Source organism: Pituophis catenifer, unplaced genomic scaffold, assembly GCF_029215685.1.
Source record: "Pituophis catenifer annectens isolate HBS135680 unplaced genomic scaffold, rPitCat1.0.hap2 SCAF_13, whole genome shotgun sequence".
Classification (NCBI taxonomy): Eukaryota; Metazoa; Chordata; class Lepidosauria; order Squamata; family Colubridae; genus Pituophis; species Pituophis catenifer.
Window position 1 is genome coordinate 4,299,588 of NW_027256893.1, and position 18,417 is coordinate 4,318,004.

General features: G+C 45.6%; 2 protein-coding genes across 4 annotated transcripts in view; one reads left to right on the top strand and one right to left on the bottom strand.

Annotated features, from left to right (window-relative positions):
* CFDP1 (craniofacial development protein 1) overlaps positions 1 to 9,049 on the bottom strand; it is a 34,274-nt gene extending 25,225 nt beyond the window's left edge. The window contains exons 1-3 of the mRNA XM_070953045.1: positions 8,953 to 9,049; positions 6,101 to 6,221; positions 3,864 to 4,095 (exon numbers count right to left, since the gene is read on the bottom strand). Of these exons, the coding sequence (XP_070809146.1) occupies positions 3,864 to 4,095; positions 6,101 to 6,221; positions 8,953 to 9,007 (408 nt within the window). The 5' untranslated portion in view covers positions 9,008 to 9,049. The remainder of the gene's footprint in view (positions 1 to 3,863; positions 4,096 to 6,100; positions 6,222 to 8,952) is intronic.
* A 457-nt stretch (positions 9,050 to 9,506) lies between these two features.
* Positions 9,507 to 16,983, top strand: TMEM170A (transmembrane protein 170A). Of its 3 annotated transcripts, none has more exons than XM_070952747.1 (3): positions 9,507 to 9,728; positions 13,790 to 13,960; positions 14,155 to 16,983. In XM_070952747.1, the coding sequence occupies exons 1-3, from the start codon at positions 9,596 to 9,598 to the stop codon at positions 14,283 to 14,285; spliced, it is 435 nt and encodes a 144-aa protein (XP_070808848.1). In that variant the 5' UTR covers positions 9,507 to 9,595; the 3' UTR covers positions 14,286 to 16,983. The 3 variants fall into 3 exon arrangements, with proteins under 3 accessions (XP_070808848.1, XP_070808849.1, XP_070808850.1); XM_070952748.1 differs by having other exon boundaries at positions 13,853 to 13,960; XM_070952749.1 differs by having other exon boundaries at positions 9,685 to 9,728; positions 13,762 to 13,960.
* The last annotated feature ends 1,434 nt before the right edge of the window (positions 16,984 to 18,417 follow it).

The window sequence follows — 18,417 nt, forward strand, 5'->3', positions numbered from 1 at the left end:
TGCCACAATTAACCGAATATTGCCTGAAGTCCTCTTTCTTGTAAATTCAACTCAGCTTTTCAATCACGTTTCATTTTATGAAATCCAGCAAATCTCATTCCTAGTTTTTAGAGTTTCGGGTCCTTCCTGCCCAGGTACAGAAGCACAGAGAAAAATTTATTTTCAGAGAAAACGTGACTGCATCGAATTACTAGGGTTTTGTAAAGCGGCACTAATACTCCACGTGATCTTGATTCTGTGCCTCTAAATGAGGGTTGGAAATTCTCCTTGCAGCTTCCAAGATTCCAGAATACCTTCTGGATTCTCTTTCATACTAGTTTCATTGATCTTGCCCAGCTCTGTGGGGTTTAATAGTTTCTTTAAGGCCATACGGGAAGCCGTTAATCCGAATTCTAACCAAACGTTATCATAGATTAGAGCCAGGGGTGGGCTGCTGGAGGTTCGCAGGGGTTTGGGAGAACCTCTAGCTAAGATTCCATGCAGTTCGGAGAACCCCCAAATCCCACTCCTGGCTGGCCCCGCCCCGCCCACCCCGCCCCACCTCTCCCAGGAGTCCCCATGCGGCCCGTTTTGGATGCAGGTAAGTGTAGGGCAGGCACGGAGGCTCAGGGAGGGTGAAAAACGGGCCTACCGGGAGTTCGGGAAGGCTGGAAATGGACCCATTTCCTGCCTCCAGAGGGCCTCTGGAGCCTGGGGAGGCTGTTTTCACCCTCCAAGAGGCTCGAGGAACACCTCCGGAGCCTGGGGAGGGCTAAAATACCTCCCCCCCCCACCATGGTGCACGAGGCCAACTAGGCCATGCCCACCATGGCCATGCCCACCCATGCCCACTTAGCAAGAGAACCTCTTGCTAAAAGTTTTGAAGTCCACCCGATTAGAGTAAAAGGCTAGCGTGGCTATGAAACCAAGGAGAGATTTAGCTGTCTCCCCTTCTTCTGCATCCACAATAGATGTGATCCTGATGGAAGCCACAATAGGCAGGGTGGATAAAAATCAATGATTTTTTTTAAAAAATCAAAAAAATCAGATTTTTTTTATTTAAATCGGATTTTTTTGATTTAAATTGGATATTTTTGATTTTTATCGAATTTATTTTAATAAAAAACTTTTGGGGTAAAAATCTATCGTAAGGTAGTTTTCTATTTAAGATACATAAATAATTTAGTTTATTCAGCATGAAATGGAGCTTGGTTATGTAGCGTGAGGCTGTATATTCTGCAACACTGGGACTATTGGTGAGTCAACAGTGGGTCAAAGGAGTAGCAGAGATGACAGTTGCTCTTTAAAAATTATGATTTAAATCGAGTTGATTTAAATCAAATCCACCCTGACGATAGGATTTTTTTAAGAAAACCATCAATTCAAATAAAGTGAATAAAGCAAGTTTTGTAAGGCATCCACTACTAAGGCCATGTACTCAGCAATCCAGAATTCACCTCAAAGTGCTGAATCAATTGACTAAACAAGTCATGGTTAATACCAAATTTAGCATGTTGTGAGAACACACAAGTGCGGATCTTTTTAAGCCCATTAACCTAATTAGGATAATACTCTCAATGCGGTAGTGCTTAAAATATCATTCAGGAGTGGACTAATGGCTTGTCAGAACTCTAGTTCTCATATTTATTCCTGTAATCTTTCTAGGGGAAATTAACTACATTATATCTTCATTCACAAATCAAATTGCATCTCTTTATTACGGTCTTTAATCAGCCTTTTATTATTAAAAAAAAGAGAACGATTTAATACAACAATTAATATTTTTCGTATTAAAGAGCCACTGTGGTGCAGTGGTTAGAATGCAGTACTGCAGGCTACTTCTGCTGACTGCCGGTTGACTGCAATTTGGCAGTTTGAGTCTTACCAACTCAAGATTGACTCAGCCTTCCATCCTTCCGAGGTAGGTAAAATGAGGACCCAGATTGTTGGGGGCAAGAGGCTGACTCTGTACACCGCTTAGAAAGTGCTGCAAAGCACTGTGAAGCGGTATATAAGAGTAAGTGTGATTGCTATTGCCCTCCCTTACTGCAAGGTGGTTAGAATGCAGCATTGCAGGCAAACTCTGCCCACAGCCAGGAGTTTGATTCTTGACTAGCTGAAGGCTGACTCAGCCTTCCATCCTTCTGAGGTGGGTAAAGGCTGACTCTGTAAACCGCTTAGGACTATAAAGCACTGTGAATATATATATATAAGTCTAAGTGTTATTGCTATTGCTATTGGCTCAGCCTTCCATCCTTTCAAGGTCGGCTAAATGAGGACCCAGATTGTTGGGGGCAATAGGCTGATATTGTAAATCGCTTAGAGGGCTGTAAAGCACTGTAAAGTGGTATATAAGTTTAAGTGCTATTGCTATTGCTAGTTTTTAGGGAAAGGCAAAAAAAAATATGAGACAATAAAACAGCATGTTAAAAAGTTTGTGCAATTGTGTGACTTGGTAAAAAAAATGGCCACCTGATGTGTAAGTGTAGGCTTAGTGTTCCTTAAAAATAATAAAACACGAAATTTATCTGCATGGCCATCGTATTTGGAAATGACTGGTGCAATCAAAATCCAATCCAAGCCAAGCCTAATTGGGATAATACAGGTAAGTCCTCAAGTTATGACCACAAGATCTATGTTGCTAAATGAAACATCTGTTACATGTGTTTTGCCCCATTTTAAAAAGCTTTCTTGCCGGAGTTGTTAAGCGAATTACTTCATTTGTTAAGTTAGTAACTTAACGGTTGTTAGGTGAATCTGGATTCCCCCTTGACTTTGCTTGCCAGAAGTTTGCAAAACCTGTGATCCCAGGACACTTCGACCGTTATAAGTATGAATCAGCTGCCAACAATCTCAATTTTGATCATGTGACCATAGGGGTGCTTGCAACGGTCTTAAGTGTGAAAAACTGTCATAAGACATTTTTTTCAGTGCCTTTGAACGGTCACTAAATGAACTGTTGTAAATCGAGGACTACCTGTACTGTCCATGTAGAGATGGTTAAAATATCATTCAGGAGTTGACTTAATGACTTGCCAGAATCCTAGCAAGAATCTTTCCATGAGAGATGGAAAGATACCATTTCAGCTGAATCACATTATTTTCATTCATATAATTTCATACGGCCTTAAATCCTTTTATTGTTAACCCTTTTATCATCCACAAAGGTCTCTATTTTGGGTTAACATCCTTTTAAACAAAACTAACCTTCTGGTTGTGATGGTGAAGAGGTAACATCAACATACATGGACAGAAATACAGCTTATTGTAGTTCGGCTGATTTCGGAGACCTTAGATTAGAGATTTATTGAAATCCAGTCATATTGTTTGGAGAAAGGCGATACATACCATATTTTTCGGAGTATAAGACGCACCTACCTTTTCTGGTGAGGAAAAGAAGAAAAAGAAATCTGTCTCTGCCTCTGAGCAATTTTGCCTCTTGCAGCAAACAGCCTGCTTTACTTTCATTTTCGTTTTCAGCATAGCTTGATTAGCACAAGGGGAAAAAAAAAATCTGCTCCAGCAATTTACCTCTTTGCAGCAAGCAGCAGAGCCCTGCACAAAACAGTTGAGTGCAAAACAGCTGAGAGTCAGGAGGCTGATCCAATCAACTTGTGCTAATTAGGCTTTGCTGAAGCTGAAAGGAGCTGTTTTTTCTTGCTTGCAAGGAGGTAAATTGCTGGGAGGCAGAGGCCAAAGGGTGGGGGCCAGTGTGTGGGCGGGGCTACATTTGGTGTATAAGACGCACCTAAATTTTCACCCCCTTTTAAGGGGGAAAAAGGTGCGCCTTATACTCCGAAAAATACGGTAATTGAACAAACTTTAATGGAAATTTCCCTTTTTTGTTTCAAGCAGCGGTGTCTGAACGGCAATTTTCTCCTTACCGTGTGTTTCTGGTTGCAGGGAGCTTGTTCTGCGGAAACCACTTTGGGTTTCTGGCCAACATCACTGAGAAAGCTGGCCCACAACGCCTCCTCCTTTTTCCTTTCCTCGTTTTCGTTTATATGCGTGTTGTGACTTTCTCCCGGTTCACCGTCCTCCTCATCGCTTTTATTGTCTTTTGAAGATTCTCCTTCAGCCACGTCTAAGAAAAGCCTGTGCTGTTTCTTTCTTTTCCTAGGGAAAAAGTCTCTTGTTATCGGCAAATGAATTACCATTCAAGAACCTAAAATGGCGGCAAAGATTATTTGGGAGTGACTGCAGGGTTTGGCTAAAAAAAGTGAAGATGGCTGCCAGAACAGCGCGACTGAGGTGCCACCCCTTGTGGTTGCCATGTTGATTTTTTTTTTTAAAACCACATCCTGCGGACACACCTGAGCAATCTTGTGTTAAGTAGAAAGGGCAACAGGTAAGGCACTGTTGGCATTTTATACAGGCAAGAAAAGGAAACAAATTTTGAAATATGGGCTAAGGCCAAGGGTGGGATTCTACCGGTTTGCACCAGTTCACTAGAACCGGTTGTTAAATAGTTAAGCAGTTCGGAGAACTGGTTGTTAGAAGAAATCTTCTGTTTTTTTTCCACTTTACAGGGTTAATCCTGTAAGGAATTACAACATTCAGGTTGTTAAGAATGCTGCAACAGGTATAAATATGAGGACGGTCGTTAAGTGCGAGGATTGGTCAGAAACCACTTTTTCCAGCCCTCTGAGTAGTCCCTATGCGCGTAGCCACACCCACCCAGTCACATGACCAGCTAGCCATGCCCACCCGGTCACATGACAGCCAAGCCACACCCCCAAATAAGCCACGCCCACAGAACTGGTTGTTAAAAAAATTGATTCCCACCACTGGCTAAGGCACTTAGTTTATACCTGGGTTTCTATAGGCAGACCTCGACTTATGACCCCAATTGAGCCCAAAATTTGGGTTACTAAGCGAGACATTTGTTAAGTGAATCTTGCTTTAATTTACAACCTTTCCTGCCACAGTTGTTAAGTGAATCACTGCAGTTGTCAAGTTGATAACCCAGTTGTTAAGTGAATCTGGCTTCCCCAATGACTTTGCTTGTCAGGATCTCAAAAGGGGATCACATGATCCCAGGACACCACAACTGTCATAAATATGAGACGGTTTTGCCAAGCATCTGAATTTTGTTCACATACCTTATGGGGACGCTGGTATGGTTGTAAGTGTGAGAAACAGTCATAAGCCACTTCTTTCAGTGCCACTGTAATCTTGAATGGTTACTAAGCGAAGTGTTGTAAGTCGAGGACTACCTGTACATTGGCAACTTTAAAATATGCATGTGGACTTCGACTCCCAGAATTCCTCAGCCAGCCATGCTGAATATGGTACTATTCATGCTGGCTGGGGAATTCTGGGAGTTGAAATCTGCATGCCTTAAAAGTAGCCAAGATTAGGAAACCCTGGTTTATACTAATCCCTAATACCAGGCCTATCTCAAAGCTAATCTCAAGCTTGACTAGAATCCATGTGGGAGTTTCGCGAGTCTTCACAAAGCTCTTCACCTCTTTCGATTAAACTGCTCTCCTTATTCATCACTTTCTACAAATAAAACACCTCACTGAAAAAAATGCACTTTTAGACATACCATATTTTTTGGCGTATAAGACGCACCTTTTCCCCCCCTAAAAGGGGGTGAAAATTTAGGTGCGTCTTATATACTGAATGCAGCTCCGCCCACCCACTGGCCCCCACCCTTTGGCCTCTGCCTCCCAGCAATTTACTTCCTTGCAAGCAAACAGCAAGAAAAAAACAGCTCCTTTCAGCTTCAACACAGCCTAATTAGCACAAGTTGATTGGATCGGCCTCCCAACTCTCAGCTGATTTGCTCTCAGCTGTTTTACACAGGGCTCTGCTGCTTGCTGCAAAGAGGTAAATTGCTGGAGCAGATTTTTTTTTCCCTTGAGCTAATCAAGCTATGCTGAAAACGAAACTGAAAGTAAAGCAGGCTGTTTGCTGCAAGGAGGCAAAATTGCTCAGGGACAGAAGCAGCGGGAGATTTCTTTTTCTTCTTTTCCTCACCAAAAAAAGGTAGGTGCTTCTTATACTCTGGTGCGTCTTATACTCTGAAAAATATGGTAATCTCGAAAAGGGCAGCAAAACCACAGATTTGTCTTTTCTTTCTTTTCCTCTTATGCAAATTCCCTCTTATGCTTACCGAGGTGCGATTCCTTTAGCGTCCTTTTTGCATTTCTTCCAGTCTGGCTGCTGCAGCTTCTGCTCTTCCTCGTCGTCTTCTTTTATCAGCTCGCTGACATCGTCTTCACTGTATTCTTCCCCTGTATCAATGCAACCCAAAGGGTACAGGTTGTCACTAGGATCCGGTGGGGGGGTGGGGGAACGATGGACTAGTCCAGTGTTTCTCAACCTTGATCACCTGAAGATGCGTGGACAGCTGGCTGGGGGATTCTGGGAGTTGAAGTCCATGCATCTTCAGGTGGCCAAGGTTGAGAAACACTGGACTAGACTGTATGTTACCCAAGCAGCCAGGCTTGAGCAAAAAGGGAGCATTGCCATCGGAGGGAAACGTGAAAAAGAATCCACCGAGGAAAGTTTTATCCTTCATCTATCTTTGGGCAGACCGGAGATACGCGGGGGGCAGCTGGGGTGCTGCAAAATTTGGAAAAAAAAAACCTGTTTCTTGGTTTCTTTCTCCATTTTGGTGATTTAAAAATATGAAAACAGCACCACTAAGAAGGTATGTCGCCAGCCTGGCTCTTGAGAAGTAGCTGCTTGGGACTCCATGCCACTCTCAAAAGAACCATGGCTCTCATTGGCCTAGTGGGGTGCCTAGAAACCAGGGGATGGTGAGTTCTAGTTGCACTTAGGCATGAGAGCTGCCTGGGTGACTTTGGGCCAATCACCAGGAGACGGTGAGTTGTAGTCCCGCCTTAGCATGAAAGCCGGCTGGGTGACTTTGGGCCAATCACCAGGAGACGGTGAGTTGTAGTCCCGCCTTAGCATGAAAGCCAGTCCAACCCATTTCACAAGGTTGTTGTTGGGGGGGGAAATAAGTGGAGCAAGGAATATTAGGTATACTTGCTGCCTTCTATTATTTATAAAAAAGAATATAGGATAAAAATAAAAAAAGTTCTTTCAAATAGAACAGCTCCTTCCATTGTTCTAATTACAAAACAGTGTTTCTTAAAACCTTGGGTGCTTGAAGATGTGTGGACTTGAAATCCCAGAATTCAAGTCAGCATGAAAAACACCGTGCTAGACAGATGGCACCAAAAAAATAAAAAATAAATCCCCATCGGACTCAGTTTAAGATAGCAGAAACCTTAATTCTTCAATTGCCCAAGAAATGCAACAAACCTCCTAAAATTACAATTCAGGATAAGCGTGAAATGGGAGACCTGTACGAACACCAGAGAACTACAAATGAAATAAGTGAAACGATTGAATGGAGAGACTTTCTATTCAGGAGTCCCAATTCACGACAGCACTAATCAAAGGCTGCCAAAGGAAATTCCAATGGAGGTTCCGTCTCCTGCTTTAGGGTTCACATTGGGAGCAAAGCTAGGCTTGATCCTGTGAAAGTAGTCTGTTTATCTTGGATGGGAGACCACCAGGAAATTCAAATTCAGACCTTTATTGTCAGTGCACAACCTACATACAATGAGATTGGTTGGGCTCCCTCAGTGCACCCCTACCCAACAAAATACAACTCACAGTAAAGACAGAAAATTCCCTAACCCAATAAATCGTATTAACAAAACAGCCAGTCCTATTGCACCAGTGTGAACATGTTAACACGTTGCACCGGCCCTGCATGTCCATCGTACTACGTAGTTATGATGTTATTTCTCATTCAGGAGTCTGACAGCCCACGATTTATAAAAACTGTCCTTCAGCCTGTTTGTGCGGCTGGCTATGCTTCTATATCTCCTTCCTGATGATAGGAGGGTAAAGAAGTGGTGACCAGGAAAACTCCCAATGAAAAGATCTGGAGTCAGAAGGAAGGACTGGGAAATCTCCAGGGGTCAAATCCAGCAGGTTCTGGAGAACTGGTAGCAGAAATTTTGAGCAGTTCGGAGGACCGGCAAATGCCACTATCCTTCCCCTGGAGTGGGTTGGGAATGGGGATTTTGCAGTATCCTTCCCCCAGGAGTGGGGAGGGAATGGGGACTTTGCAGTATCCTTCCTCCTGGCGTGGGGAGGGAATGGGGATTTTGCAGTATCCTTCCTCCAGGAGTGGGGTGGGAATGGGTATTTTGCAGTATCCTATCTCTGGAGTGGGGAGGGAATGGGTATTTTGCAGTATCCTTCCCCTGGAATGGGGTGGGAATGGGGATTTTGCAGCATCCTTCCCCTGGAATGGGGTGGGAATGGGGATTTTGCAGTATCCTTCCCCTGCTACGCCCACCAAGCCTCACCCCGCCCAAGCCACACCCACAGAACTGGTAATAAATTTTTTTTACTCCATCCATCCCAAAGCAAGTCTGGCTGCAGGGAACTTTTACCTTTCCAGGGCACTCAGAAGGGAAGGGAGCCCGCAGTTCCTTGCAAAGACTACAACCAGGCGTTCTCAATCTTGGCCGGGGGGGGGGGACTTCAATTCCCAGAATTCCCTGCCCAGCAAAGCTCGCACTTTATATACTTCGCTGCGCAGGGAATTCTGGGAGTCGAAGTCCCCCCGGCCTTAAAAGTTTCCGAGAAACGCGGGTCTATTATTCCATGCAGCCGATGAAAAGCGGCGCCAGCCTGCAGGCAGTCGGGCGAGCAACCAATCGTCTGCAGCCCAACGCCTTCCCTTTTCAGGGTGCCGCAACCCAGCGCCATCTCGTCCTTCTCCTCCCTCCCCCCCCCTCCAGCAACCCGCGTTGGACTCGCCCATCCAAAGCGGTGCCGGGCCGATGTCACGTGACGCTCTCAGCGCGTAGCCCGGATGTTGGGAGTCGCCGGACAGGCCTTGACCCGGAGGCCTCGCCGTCCTGCCTCGCGTGCCCAAACCGCCCGCCCGCGGGTAGCGACGCGCGCTCTCTCCGAGGCCTCGGGGTCCCCCACCTGAGGGCAGGTAATCCTCGTCCTCCTCCGACGAAAAATCCTCCGAATCCGACATGGCTCTTCCGGCGCGACTCCAACCTTATGGATCACACGCCCCGAGGCGACAACCCGGAAGTACACGCCCCCACCACCAGATTCTTTCTTCCCCCGGAAGTAATTCCCGGCGCTACAGCAGCAAGCCCGTGGAAGACTGTCCTGCGTCCTGTGGTGATGATTTGAACGTTATTTTTTTTAATATTGGACCGATCCAGGCGTTAAACATTCGACGATATTTCCTCCTGGACTCGCAAGAAAGGTCGGTCAAGAAAAAAACGCTGACTTGAGGTCCAGGAAGCCTGGGAAGACTCGGATGGCAAAGGCTACGAAGACCTTAACGAACGTATTGACCTTCCAGCCGCCGGTGAATGAACAGCGCCTTCTCCAACAGGAAGAATGGGATTCTGGGAAGTGTAATTTTCCAAGGGAGGAGGTGGGAGGGGAAAAAAAGGAAGAGCTACTTTTTTTAAAAAAAATCATAGAGTGCCGTGATCCTAGAGCGGCCGCGGCGGGCGGAAAGCGGCCCTTACCGGAAGTGCGCCTGGCGCCGCTCTGGGCGCGCTCCTCTCTGGCTTCGGCAACGGGATGCCGCGGCTGAGGCGGCGGGATGGCGGAAGGCGGCGGGGCGTCTCCGCCCGACTCCGGCGGCCTCTTGCAGCAGATCCTGAGCCTCCGCTTGATCCCGCGGGTGGGCAACGCCACCAGCCCCGCCTGCGCCGCCGCCCTCTGCCACTTCACAGGTAGGGCTGGGGCTACTACGCCGCCCATCATCCCCTCCCGGAGGGGCTCAGGGTTGCCCGGAGCCTCTGGAGACACACCTGGGAGGGGGGCGGGGTGTCTTTCCTGGCGGAGGGTGGGAGGGAACTGACCATCCCCGTCCGCGGGGAATTATGGGTGTTGGAGTCTGGAGGGCCCCAGAGCAAGGCTCTCCAACCTTAGCCACTTTAAGCCGGAGGACTTCAACTCCCAGAATTCCCCCGTCTGCTTTGCTTTCTGGGAGTTAGAAGTCCCCCTTGCCTTAAGGTTGCCGGCTTTGCTGGGCAGGGAATTCTGGGTATTGTATTCCCCCTGCCTTAAAGTTGGCAGCTGGGCAGGGAGTTCTGGGAGTTGAAGTCCTCCGGGCTTAAAGTGTCAACGGTTGGGAGACCCCTGCCCCAGAGGACCCATCAGGGAAACCTTAACATCAAACCTTATCTGGGGTTTTTGGTGTTTGGGTGGGTGGGGCAATTTTCAGAAACAGCCTTTACAACTGCTTCCATTTCTCCTTCCTCCCCATTTCTGCCCTTTTGGCCACCCTGCACTGCCCCTCCCCCCCAGCTGGCCTTTGCCCTCCTCTTGGGCTCACCTGGAGGCAGCTGCTGCCACCTGCCCAACCTTCCTGGAGCCCTGCCAAGCCTTTTGTGGAAACAAGGACTTAAGCATTTCTGATAGCCCGACCTTAGGTGCCATGAGCATACTTCAGGTTTTCAGTTCAAATTCAAACCTTTGTTGTCAGAGTGCAACATGTGTACTATGAGATTGGCTGAGCCTCCCTTTGTGCACACCCACACACCCACCCAACACAATACAACTCACAGTGAAAGACAGAAAATCCCTATCCCAGTGAATCCTGCTAACAAACACCCAATCCTATTGCACCTTGTGAATTTACTGCACGTCGAGCCTGCCCCGCAAGTCAACCATACTATGTTGTTATAGTTATTTTTCATTCAGGAGTCTGACAGCCCCCGGATAAAAACTGTCCTTCAGCCTGTTTGTGCAGCTGCCTATGCTTCTATATCTCCTTCCCGATGGTAGGAGAATAAAGAAGGGCTGACCAGGGTGTGAGTTGCTCCTGAGGATTTTCTTCACTCTTCTAAGGCAGTGAGCCCTAGCAATCTTATCTAGTGGTATCAGCGGGCAGCCCACAAGGTTTTGTGCTGTGCTCACAAATACTCATACACTACACAAATACTCATCATACTTCAGGTTTTCCTATCTCAGATACTATTGCTTGGCTCCTACTTGGAAGGAAGAGTTATATATAATATCACGTCATTCATCAAACATCTGTGGGAAATGTAGATCATAGTCTGACCTGAGCACTGCTAGCGACTCTCCCTAGCAAAATTACAGCTGTAGCTACAGTTAGTTAAGCTTCCTTTGAGTTGGACAAAAGAGCAGACATGCCTGATAGTGGACGAAGAGGACTGAGAAAGTAGCTGCAATATATTAGTATATTGCAGCCCTCTTGCCCATCGCCCCAACTCTGTCAGTTAGAAAAGAAAGATTGTACCCATGGTTAGCCAAAGGTACATTTTACTATTTACAAGAAGTATTTCTAGCAAGACTGCCAGATTCTGGAACAGCCATCCGTCTGGTAAACTCGCAAGATTCGTTTTTCTCGCCATGTACATGTATACATCCGAATTAGACTGTGTCATACAATGTATGAAACCATACATTTAAGCATCTTTCTCATATCGAGATTGAATCTGCATTTGTGGCCCCCATGCAGTGTCCATCCCTTGACTACTAAATTCCTGCTTGGGTTTTAATCCCCCTTTTTCATTCAAAATATCTTTATATCTTACAATTTTTTTCATATTAATAACGTTAGGATGTGTCAATGCTTCCATTGTGGAAAGCCAGACTGGTATTTTCAAGTCGTGTTGTTCTTTAATTTTAAACCATTCTGATAACAGTGCATTTCTAACATAATGTCTTTGAAAGTAACTTTTGTATCTTATTCTTCCCATACCATAAAAAGGCATGCCAATCTACTTGAAGGTCGTGTCCTTCTAAAGTTAATAGTCTTTTATGCCTCAAATTGATCCATTCTTTCGTCCATGTGAGTACCGAGGCCTGGTAGTACAATTCCCAGTCTGACAGCCCAAAGCCCCCTCTTTTTTTGGAGTCTTGAACATTTTCAAACCTGTTAATTGTATTCCTAGGTACTTCACTTTTTTAACTATCTGTATATCAATTCTTTCCATCAACACTCTTTTTTGTGTATCTCTGAGATTTTTAACTAAAATCTTTGTCTTGTCTTTATTTTCAGTCCTGCAACTTCCCCATATTCTTCTATCTTTCTGATTAACTTTGGTCCAGTTTCTAATGGGTCTTCTAATATAAAGACCAAGTCATCTGCAAACGCCTGTAGCTTATATTTCTCTTTTTTTATTTCCATTCCTTTTATTTCTTCATCCTGTCGAATATTTCTGGTTAACACTTCCAGAGCCAGTATAAATAACAGAGGGGACAGTGGACATTCCTGTCTGGTGCCTTTTTTTAATATCCAAGTTCTCTGTCATGTCCCCATTTACCATCACCTTCGAAATTTCATTTTTAATGTATTCTTTTATATATATATATAAAGTTTATTGTCATTGTACGTACAACAAAACAAAACATTGTACAACAAAATTCACATAACACCCAGAGACCAAGCCCAACACATGCTGATTAGTGTACATTCAAAATGACAATAAAGTTATTTTAAGTCTACTAAAGCCAAGTGGTTACAGAAGAAGCAAAATTGGATCTGGAGTTTTCACACCCAAAGAATATGGTTAACTTTTCTCTTGTTCCCATCCAACATCCCCCCCCCCTCGTGTCCAATTAGGTGGTAACAAATTGGGTAACAGACCCTGTCTTCACAGGCTGGATGGTTCTGCATTCCTTCGTGTGACATTGGAAGGGTCAGTGATCCACAAGGCGTGATGCATAGTTTTGTTTCCTCATGCTAACCCTCCCCTTATCCCACCCCACCAATCTCCTATCCCCCCACCCCTCCATGGCAGGCTGACAGCAAGCAATGCATAACGTAGTTGAATGACAGTCCTGACACCCTCCTACTCCTTAACCCCAGCGGCCTTCAGGATGGGCTGTAGCAGCCTCTGACCTGTTTGCAGAGGACTGCTGCTTCCTGCCAGCTTCCCCATTGACCGTGTGGAAAGCCGGCAGGAAGTCAGCTACTTCCTCACTCCACAAGTTTTGCTTAATGATGGTCCCCGGGCCTGCCAGGTTTGCCATCGCTAAGCGGAACTGTCATGAGATGTTAAACTTTACAAACCACGTTACTTAGTGATGGAAATTTCAGTCCCAATGACCATCGTTAAACTGAGGAATACCTGTACACCAAAGTGGCTCACTAAAAGTGAGGTACCAGGAAAGATGTACAGGTAGTTCTCAGCATATGATCTTAATGGAGCCTGCCCGTTAAATCTTGACGGTTATAAAATAAACCTGTTACTGACCCAATTTAAGCCAATGCAACAATGGTTCAGCAAGCCCATTGCTTCTGCTTTTGTCAAAATGCATAAAATGCAATAACGTGACCTGCAGGATGTTGCAAAGGGCTGTCGGTGCTGGTTGGGGAATTCTGGGAGTTGAAGTTGGAACACATCTTGAAAGTTGCCAAGGTTGAGACACCGGTCTAACCTGACTGGAATGTGGAATCCCTTCCAGAGCGAATCTCCTCCGCCTGGAAGCTCCACCTTCTGGAATTCCAGGTTCTTCTGGAAGCTGTCCGTTTGAAACCGTTTGGAGGGCCCACCTAAGAAAAAGCTAATTATGTTGCCCTTTTGGAGAAATGGCTTGATCTTTGCTATGGGGAGAGCAACTACTGGAGCAGGGGGTCTCCAACCGTGGCAACTTTAAGACTTGCGGACTTCAACTCCCAGAGTTCCTCAGCCAGCTTTGCTGGAAGTTGAAGTCTTAAAGTTGCCACAGTTGGAGACCCCTGCACTGGAAGGTTATTGGTGGGAGCCATTCCAAGGTTGTCCTTCTCAGCTCTTCTTCCCTCCTCTCCCAACTGCAGAGATGTGGTATGGAGTCTTCCTGTGGGCACTGGTATCGTCTCTCTTCTTCCACATTCCTGCAGGACTGCTGGCTCTTTTCACTCTCCGGAGGCACCGATATGGCAGGTTCATGCCAGTGAGCATCTTCCTGATGAGCCTCATTGGGCCGTTAGCTGCCGGGACCTTAACAAGTAGGTTGATTCTGGCAGGATTTGTTGGGGTAGAGGTATGGATCCTAGCAGGGGAAAAGTCTGGTGTACACGTCACCCATTATGATCCTACGTCGAGAACTACCTGTATTTGGGGAGAAATCCCACCCCCCAAAGGTATGCGGCAGCCCAGTGAAGATGTTTTCTCCCCCCCCTTTTTTTTTCCCCCTGTACAGGTGCTGCAATTGCCGGCGTCTACCGAGCTGCTGGGAAGAAGATGATCCCCTTTGAGGCTCTGACTTGGGGAGTGGGACAGACCTTCTGCGTGGTGATGATTTCCTTCTTACGGATTTTGGCTACCCTTTAGCCCCCTTCCCCCCTTGGGTCCCAGAAGACCACCGGAGGAGTGTCGCTTGGGAATCAAGGAACAGGAGCTTCAAAAGAGTGAGAAATCGCCACAAAACCGTTTTGCGCAATACCTCTTTGAAAGAAAGAGAGCTTTGCAACAGCTTCGCTTAACTTGAGGTTGACTTGTTGAGAAGAAGAAACCTTGCCCTGGATTTGAGGCAAGGGGTCTCCCTGAAAGACCTCCCTCATCTAAGGTCAGACAGCCAAAGTCAAGAGAGTGGTGTGTCCTTCTACACATCATCCTCATCATCACCACTGACTTGGCTGCTTTCAATGTCCGCACTGTGATACTGCCGGAGGGATTGTCCTTGGGCTAAGAATAAGAAGAATTACCCACAAGGAAATGTGGAAATATTCTCACTCACCGCTGTTGGTGAATGAGCCTTCAGGCGCTGGGTCTCGAACGAAAAACCGATTCTGTGTTTATAAGTTGTGACATTTTTGTAACCTGAAGTGCCAACCTGAGCGTTTCTGGGTTTTTTTTTTTGTTTTTTTTTAAAGTATGGTTATCTGGTTTAGGTTGTGGGAGTGAGGCCGATTTGACTCCAGAGAGCAAAAAATAATGGGGTGACTGTTCTGTGTTACCTGAATAGGGTAACTCAGGTAACCATGCTGAGGGGGGTTTCTGCTGGGAGGGGGGGAGCGGAATGCTTCACCCTGATGGTTTGAAGCCTTTCCTAGGGAAAAATGGGAAGGGGAGGCAGCCCAAGCAGCCGCATCAACCTGCCCCTCTCCGACGGGAAGTGTTCGACCTCCCTGTTAGTGCTGAGTCCAAGAAGGAAAATTCTTTACTGCTACCTCAAGAGCACAGGACATATTTAAAATGTAATTTTGCTGGCAGGTGGTTTTATTGCAGGGGACAGAGGAGTGAAGGCAAGGACCGGAAATGCATGTCGAAACCTGGGAGGCTCCCTTTTAATTCGCTTCTGGTGGACTCCCAGAGAAACCGTGGGAAACGTACAAGAGCCTCACCCTTTATTGCTGGGTGGGTTCAAAGGAAGGAAGGAAGAAGTGGCTGAACTTTTGGATATGCTTGTCAGGAATCCTCCATTCCCCGCAGGCAAGAGGCTCGGATTGCTTTGGGGACCTCACAAGTGCCTGGGCGCAATGTTGCCCTCCCTCCTGGGATCCCATCAGTGCCCTTTCTCAGTGGCAGCCACCCACTGCTGCCCAGGAGCTCACCAGTCTGCCTCACGGAGACAGATCCCAGTGTATTTACCCCAAGGGCATGAGAGGATTCATTTGCTGGGAGTGAGGAAGGGAGGACATGTCCTTTAGACTTCCTCATTTATCAGGAATTTGACACCATCCCTCTCTCTCTCTCTCCCCAAAAGGTCCTGTCTCTGCACCCCACTCCTCCCCACACCTCAATGCTTGTGAAGCCTCCTGGATGATTATCGGGGTGTCTTCTGAAACCCATTTTCCTCTGAGCTCAGTTAATCCTTTTTTTAAAAAAAGAAGTGCTGTGGGTCACAGGCAGGCCACCTGCAAGCATCCCCCCCCCCAATTTTTATCACTGTGAAGGATTCCCTCAATCGACCTAGTCAGAAATGAGTTGTGTGCGAGCTTTTCCGCTCCACTTTACGGAAAGACACATGCCAAAAATGTGGTTTGTATCTTGACATAGGAGGCTTAACACAGGCCAGGGAAGTTTGCCTCAGCTCACAGGTGATCGGGCTCGGCCTGCTTTGCCATATTCCCACTCACTGTGCCCCCTCCCCTAATTTAAGTGCATCTTACGGCTCTCGACAGCTGGCCCATCAATACGTTTTAAACGGTAAAGGTTTAAAATGTGATTGTTCTCATTTTTAATGTATGGATCGTGATGAAGTGGCCAGAATGTCAGAAAAACGTTGTGATAGTTCCAACGCCTGTCGCTTTCGATGCGTTCCGGAGCTGGTTGAATGTGATCACCCCAGCTGGATGATCTTCCTTCCACTGGCAAATTGGTCTCTCAGCTCTCTTGTTTTATACTTTCCCTTTAGTTTTGCCAAGCCTTTCTAACTTCCTTCATGAGCCAGATGCTTGAGGAGGTTAAAAAACTCTTTTTTTTGTCCCCTCAGCCTCCTGAATTCACTTGATGGTTTGCACTCGGTGGGTTGGAATCCTAGCTTTAGTGAGCACGAAAGACGGAAGGATGAACCAAGTCAGGAAGAATTGAATTTGCAGTCTCATTATTACCCAGCAGCAGGGAGCTTGGTGAAACTTGAAAAAAAATAAAGAGTGAAAACCCGCTCTTACTCATCCAAATGTAAGAACAGGACTAGCTGTTCCATTCACTGCCTTTACCAAATATCTACATTTGCAAACACGTTGACTTGCAATGGGAGGAGGAGGAGAGTCTCTCTCTCTCACACACACACACACATATACACACTCTTCGTGCAATGGTGGAGAGGTTTGTTAGGAGCCTCCCACAAACTAGGTTTAAAGGCAGGGCTGATGGGACTCCTTCCTTGCGGCAAATGTTTCCTTTGCAAACCTGCCAGAGTTGCACCTGTCCTCTTGCCGGCAAATGCCCACGGCATTTGCATGCCACTGACCCCTGCAGCAAGTGCAAAACCAATCTTTGTACAGAGGGAAGAATAAATCTCCCAATACCGATTTTTATTTTTCTATTGACGTTTCTGATTCTAGCATTGGTATTTTAGCTAATAAAATCCCAGCTAAGTCTTATGAACAAAGAGTGCTTTGTGTCTCATGATTTGAGGCTGGGGGATTTGGGGCCGGGATTGATTTTAGAAGAAGGTTTGTTTCCTGCTGGCTGGGGATTTCTGGGAGTTGAAATCTACAAGTCTTAAAATTGCCCAAAATTGGACACCTCTGATTGACATTGTTGGCCAACACTTGTACCATCTCAAACACAATTTATTTCAAAAAGGGGGAGTTACAAAAGGATTAGAAGATTAAAAAGATAAACGTACCACGAGTATCTAATAAATGCTTGGGGGGAAAAAATAAGTATGTTTTTAAAACCAAGCTCACCTCGGATAACTCCAGTTTCCTTGGCAATATTTCCAAAATTGTCTGCTACCTTTGGGTTTTTGTTTTTGTTTTAAAGTTAACTTGGGATCAGATGAGAGTTGCCAATGGTTTGGTTAAAGTTCAGGATTTCCCCCATACTCCATGGGCAACTCTTCACTTCACGGCACTTGCCAGCTTATCCAAGGTGACAATGATTGGCACTTTGGCGGTTGGGAAGGAATTTTCTCCAAGAATAGATGGAATTTTTTTGTCCTGGCAAGGGTTACTTGCTCTGTGCTGGCCAATACAGCAATGGTAATATGAAAGAAGAAAAAAGAATTAATTTTAAATAATTACTGTAGTGCCTGCTTTTTTCTTTCTCGGGTTAATATATGCTTGGGGCTATTTATATTGTAAATATAGAATAGAATAGAATTCTTTATTGACCAAGTGTGATTGGACACACAAGGAATTTGTCTTGGTGCATACGCTCTCGGTGTACATAAAAGAAAAGATACATTCGTCAAGAATCATAAGGTACAACACTTAATGATAGTCATAGGGAAACAGTCAATATAAATCTTGATACCAGCAACAATATAAAGCAGATAACAGGTAGTCCTTGATTTACGACCACAATTGAGCCCAACATTTGTTATTAAGTGTGACATTTGTTAAGTGGCTTTTGCCCCCATTTTATGACATTTCTTGCCAGAGTTGTTAAGTGAATCACTGCAGGTGTTAAATTAGTAACACCGTTAAGTGAATCTGGCTTCCCCATTGACTTTGCTTATCAGGTCGCAAAAGGTGATCACATGACCCCTGACACAGCAACGGTCATAAATATGAACCAGTTGCCAAGCACCTGAATTTTGGTCATGTGACCATGGGGGTGCTGAAATGGTTGTGTCATAAATTGAAAACTGGTCATAAGTCATAAGTCACTTTTTTCAGGGCTGTTGTGACTTCAAACGATTACTAAATGAACTGCTGTTAGTCGACTGAACCACTAACTAGGATTCTAAGACAAGCTGAATGACTAGGGATCCAAATTATGATCCTACTTTTGTAACATCAGTAGACATAGAATAACTGAGTTGGAAGGGACCTTGAAGGTCATCTAGTGG

Excerpts from the sequence above, each read along its gene's own strand:
- TMEM170A (XM_070952747.1), top strand. The coding sequence starts at position 9,596 with ATGGCGGAAGGCGGCGGGGCGTCTCCGCCCGACTCCGGCGGCCTCTTG. Across the intron at positions 9,729-13,789 it reads CGCCCTCTGCCACTTCACAG|AGATGTGGTATGGAGTCTTC; the intron begins GTAGGGCTGGGG and ends TCCCAACTGCAG. Across the intron at positions 13,961-14,154 it reads AGCTGCCGGGACCTTAACAA|GTGCTGCAATTGCCGGCGTC; the intron begins GTAGGTTGATTC and ends CCCCCTGTACAG.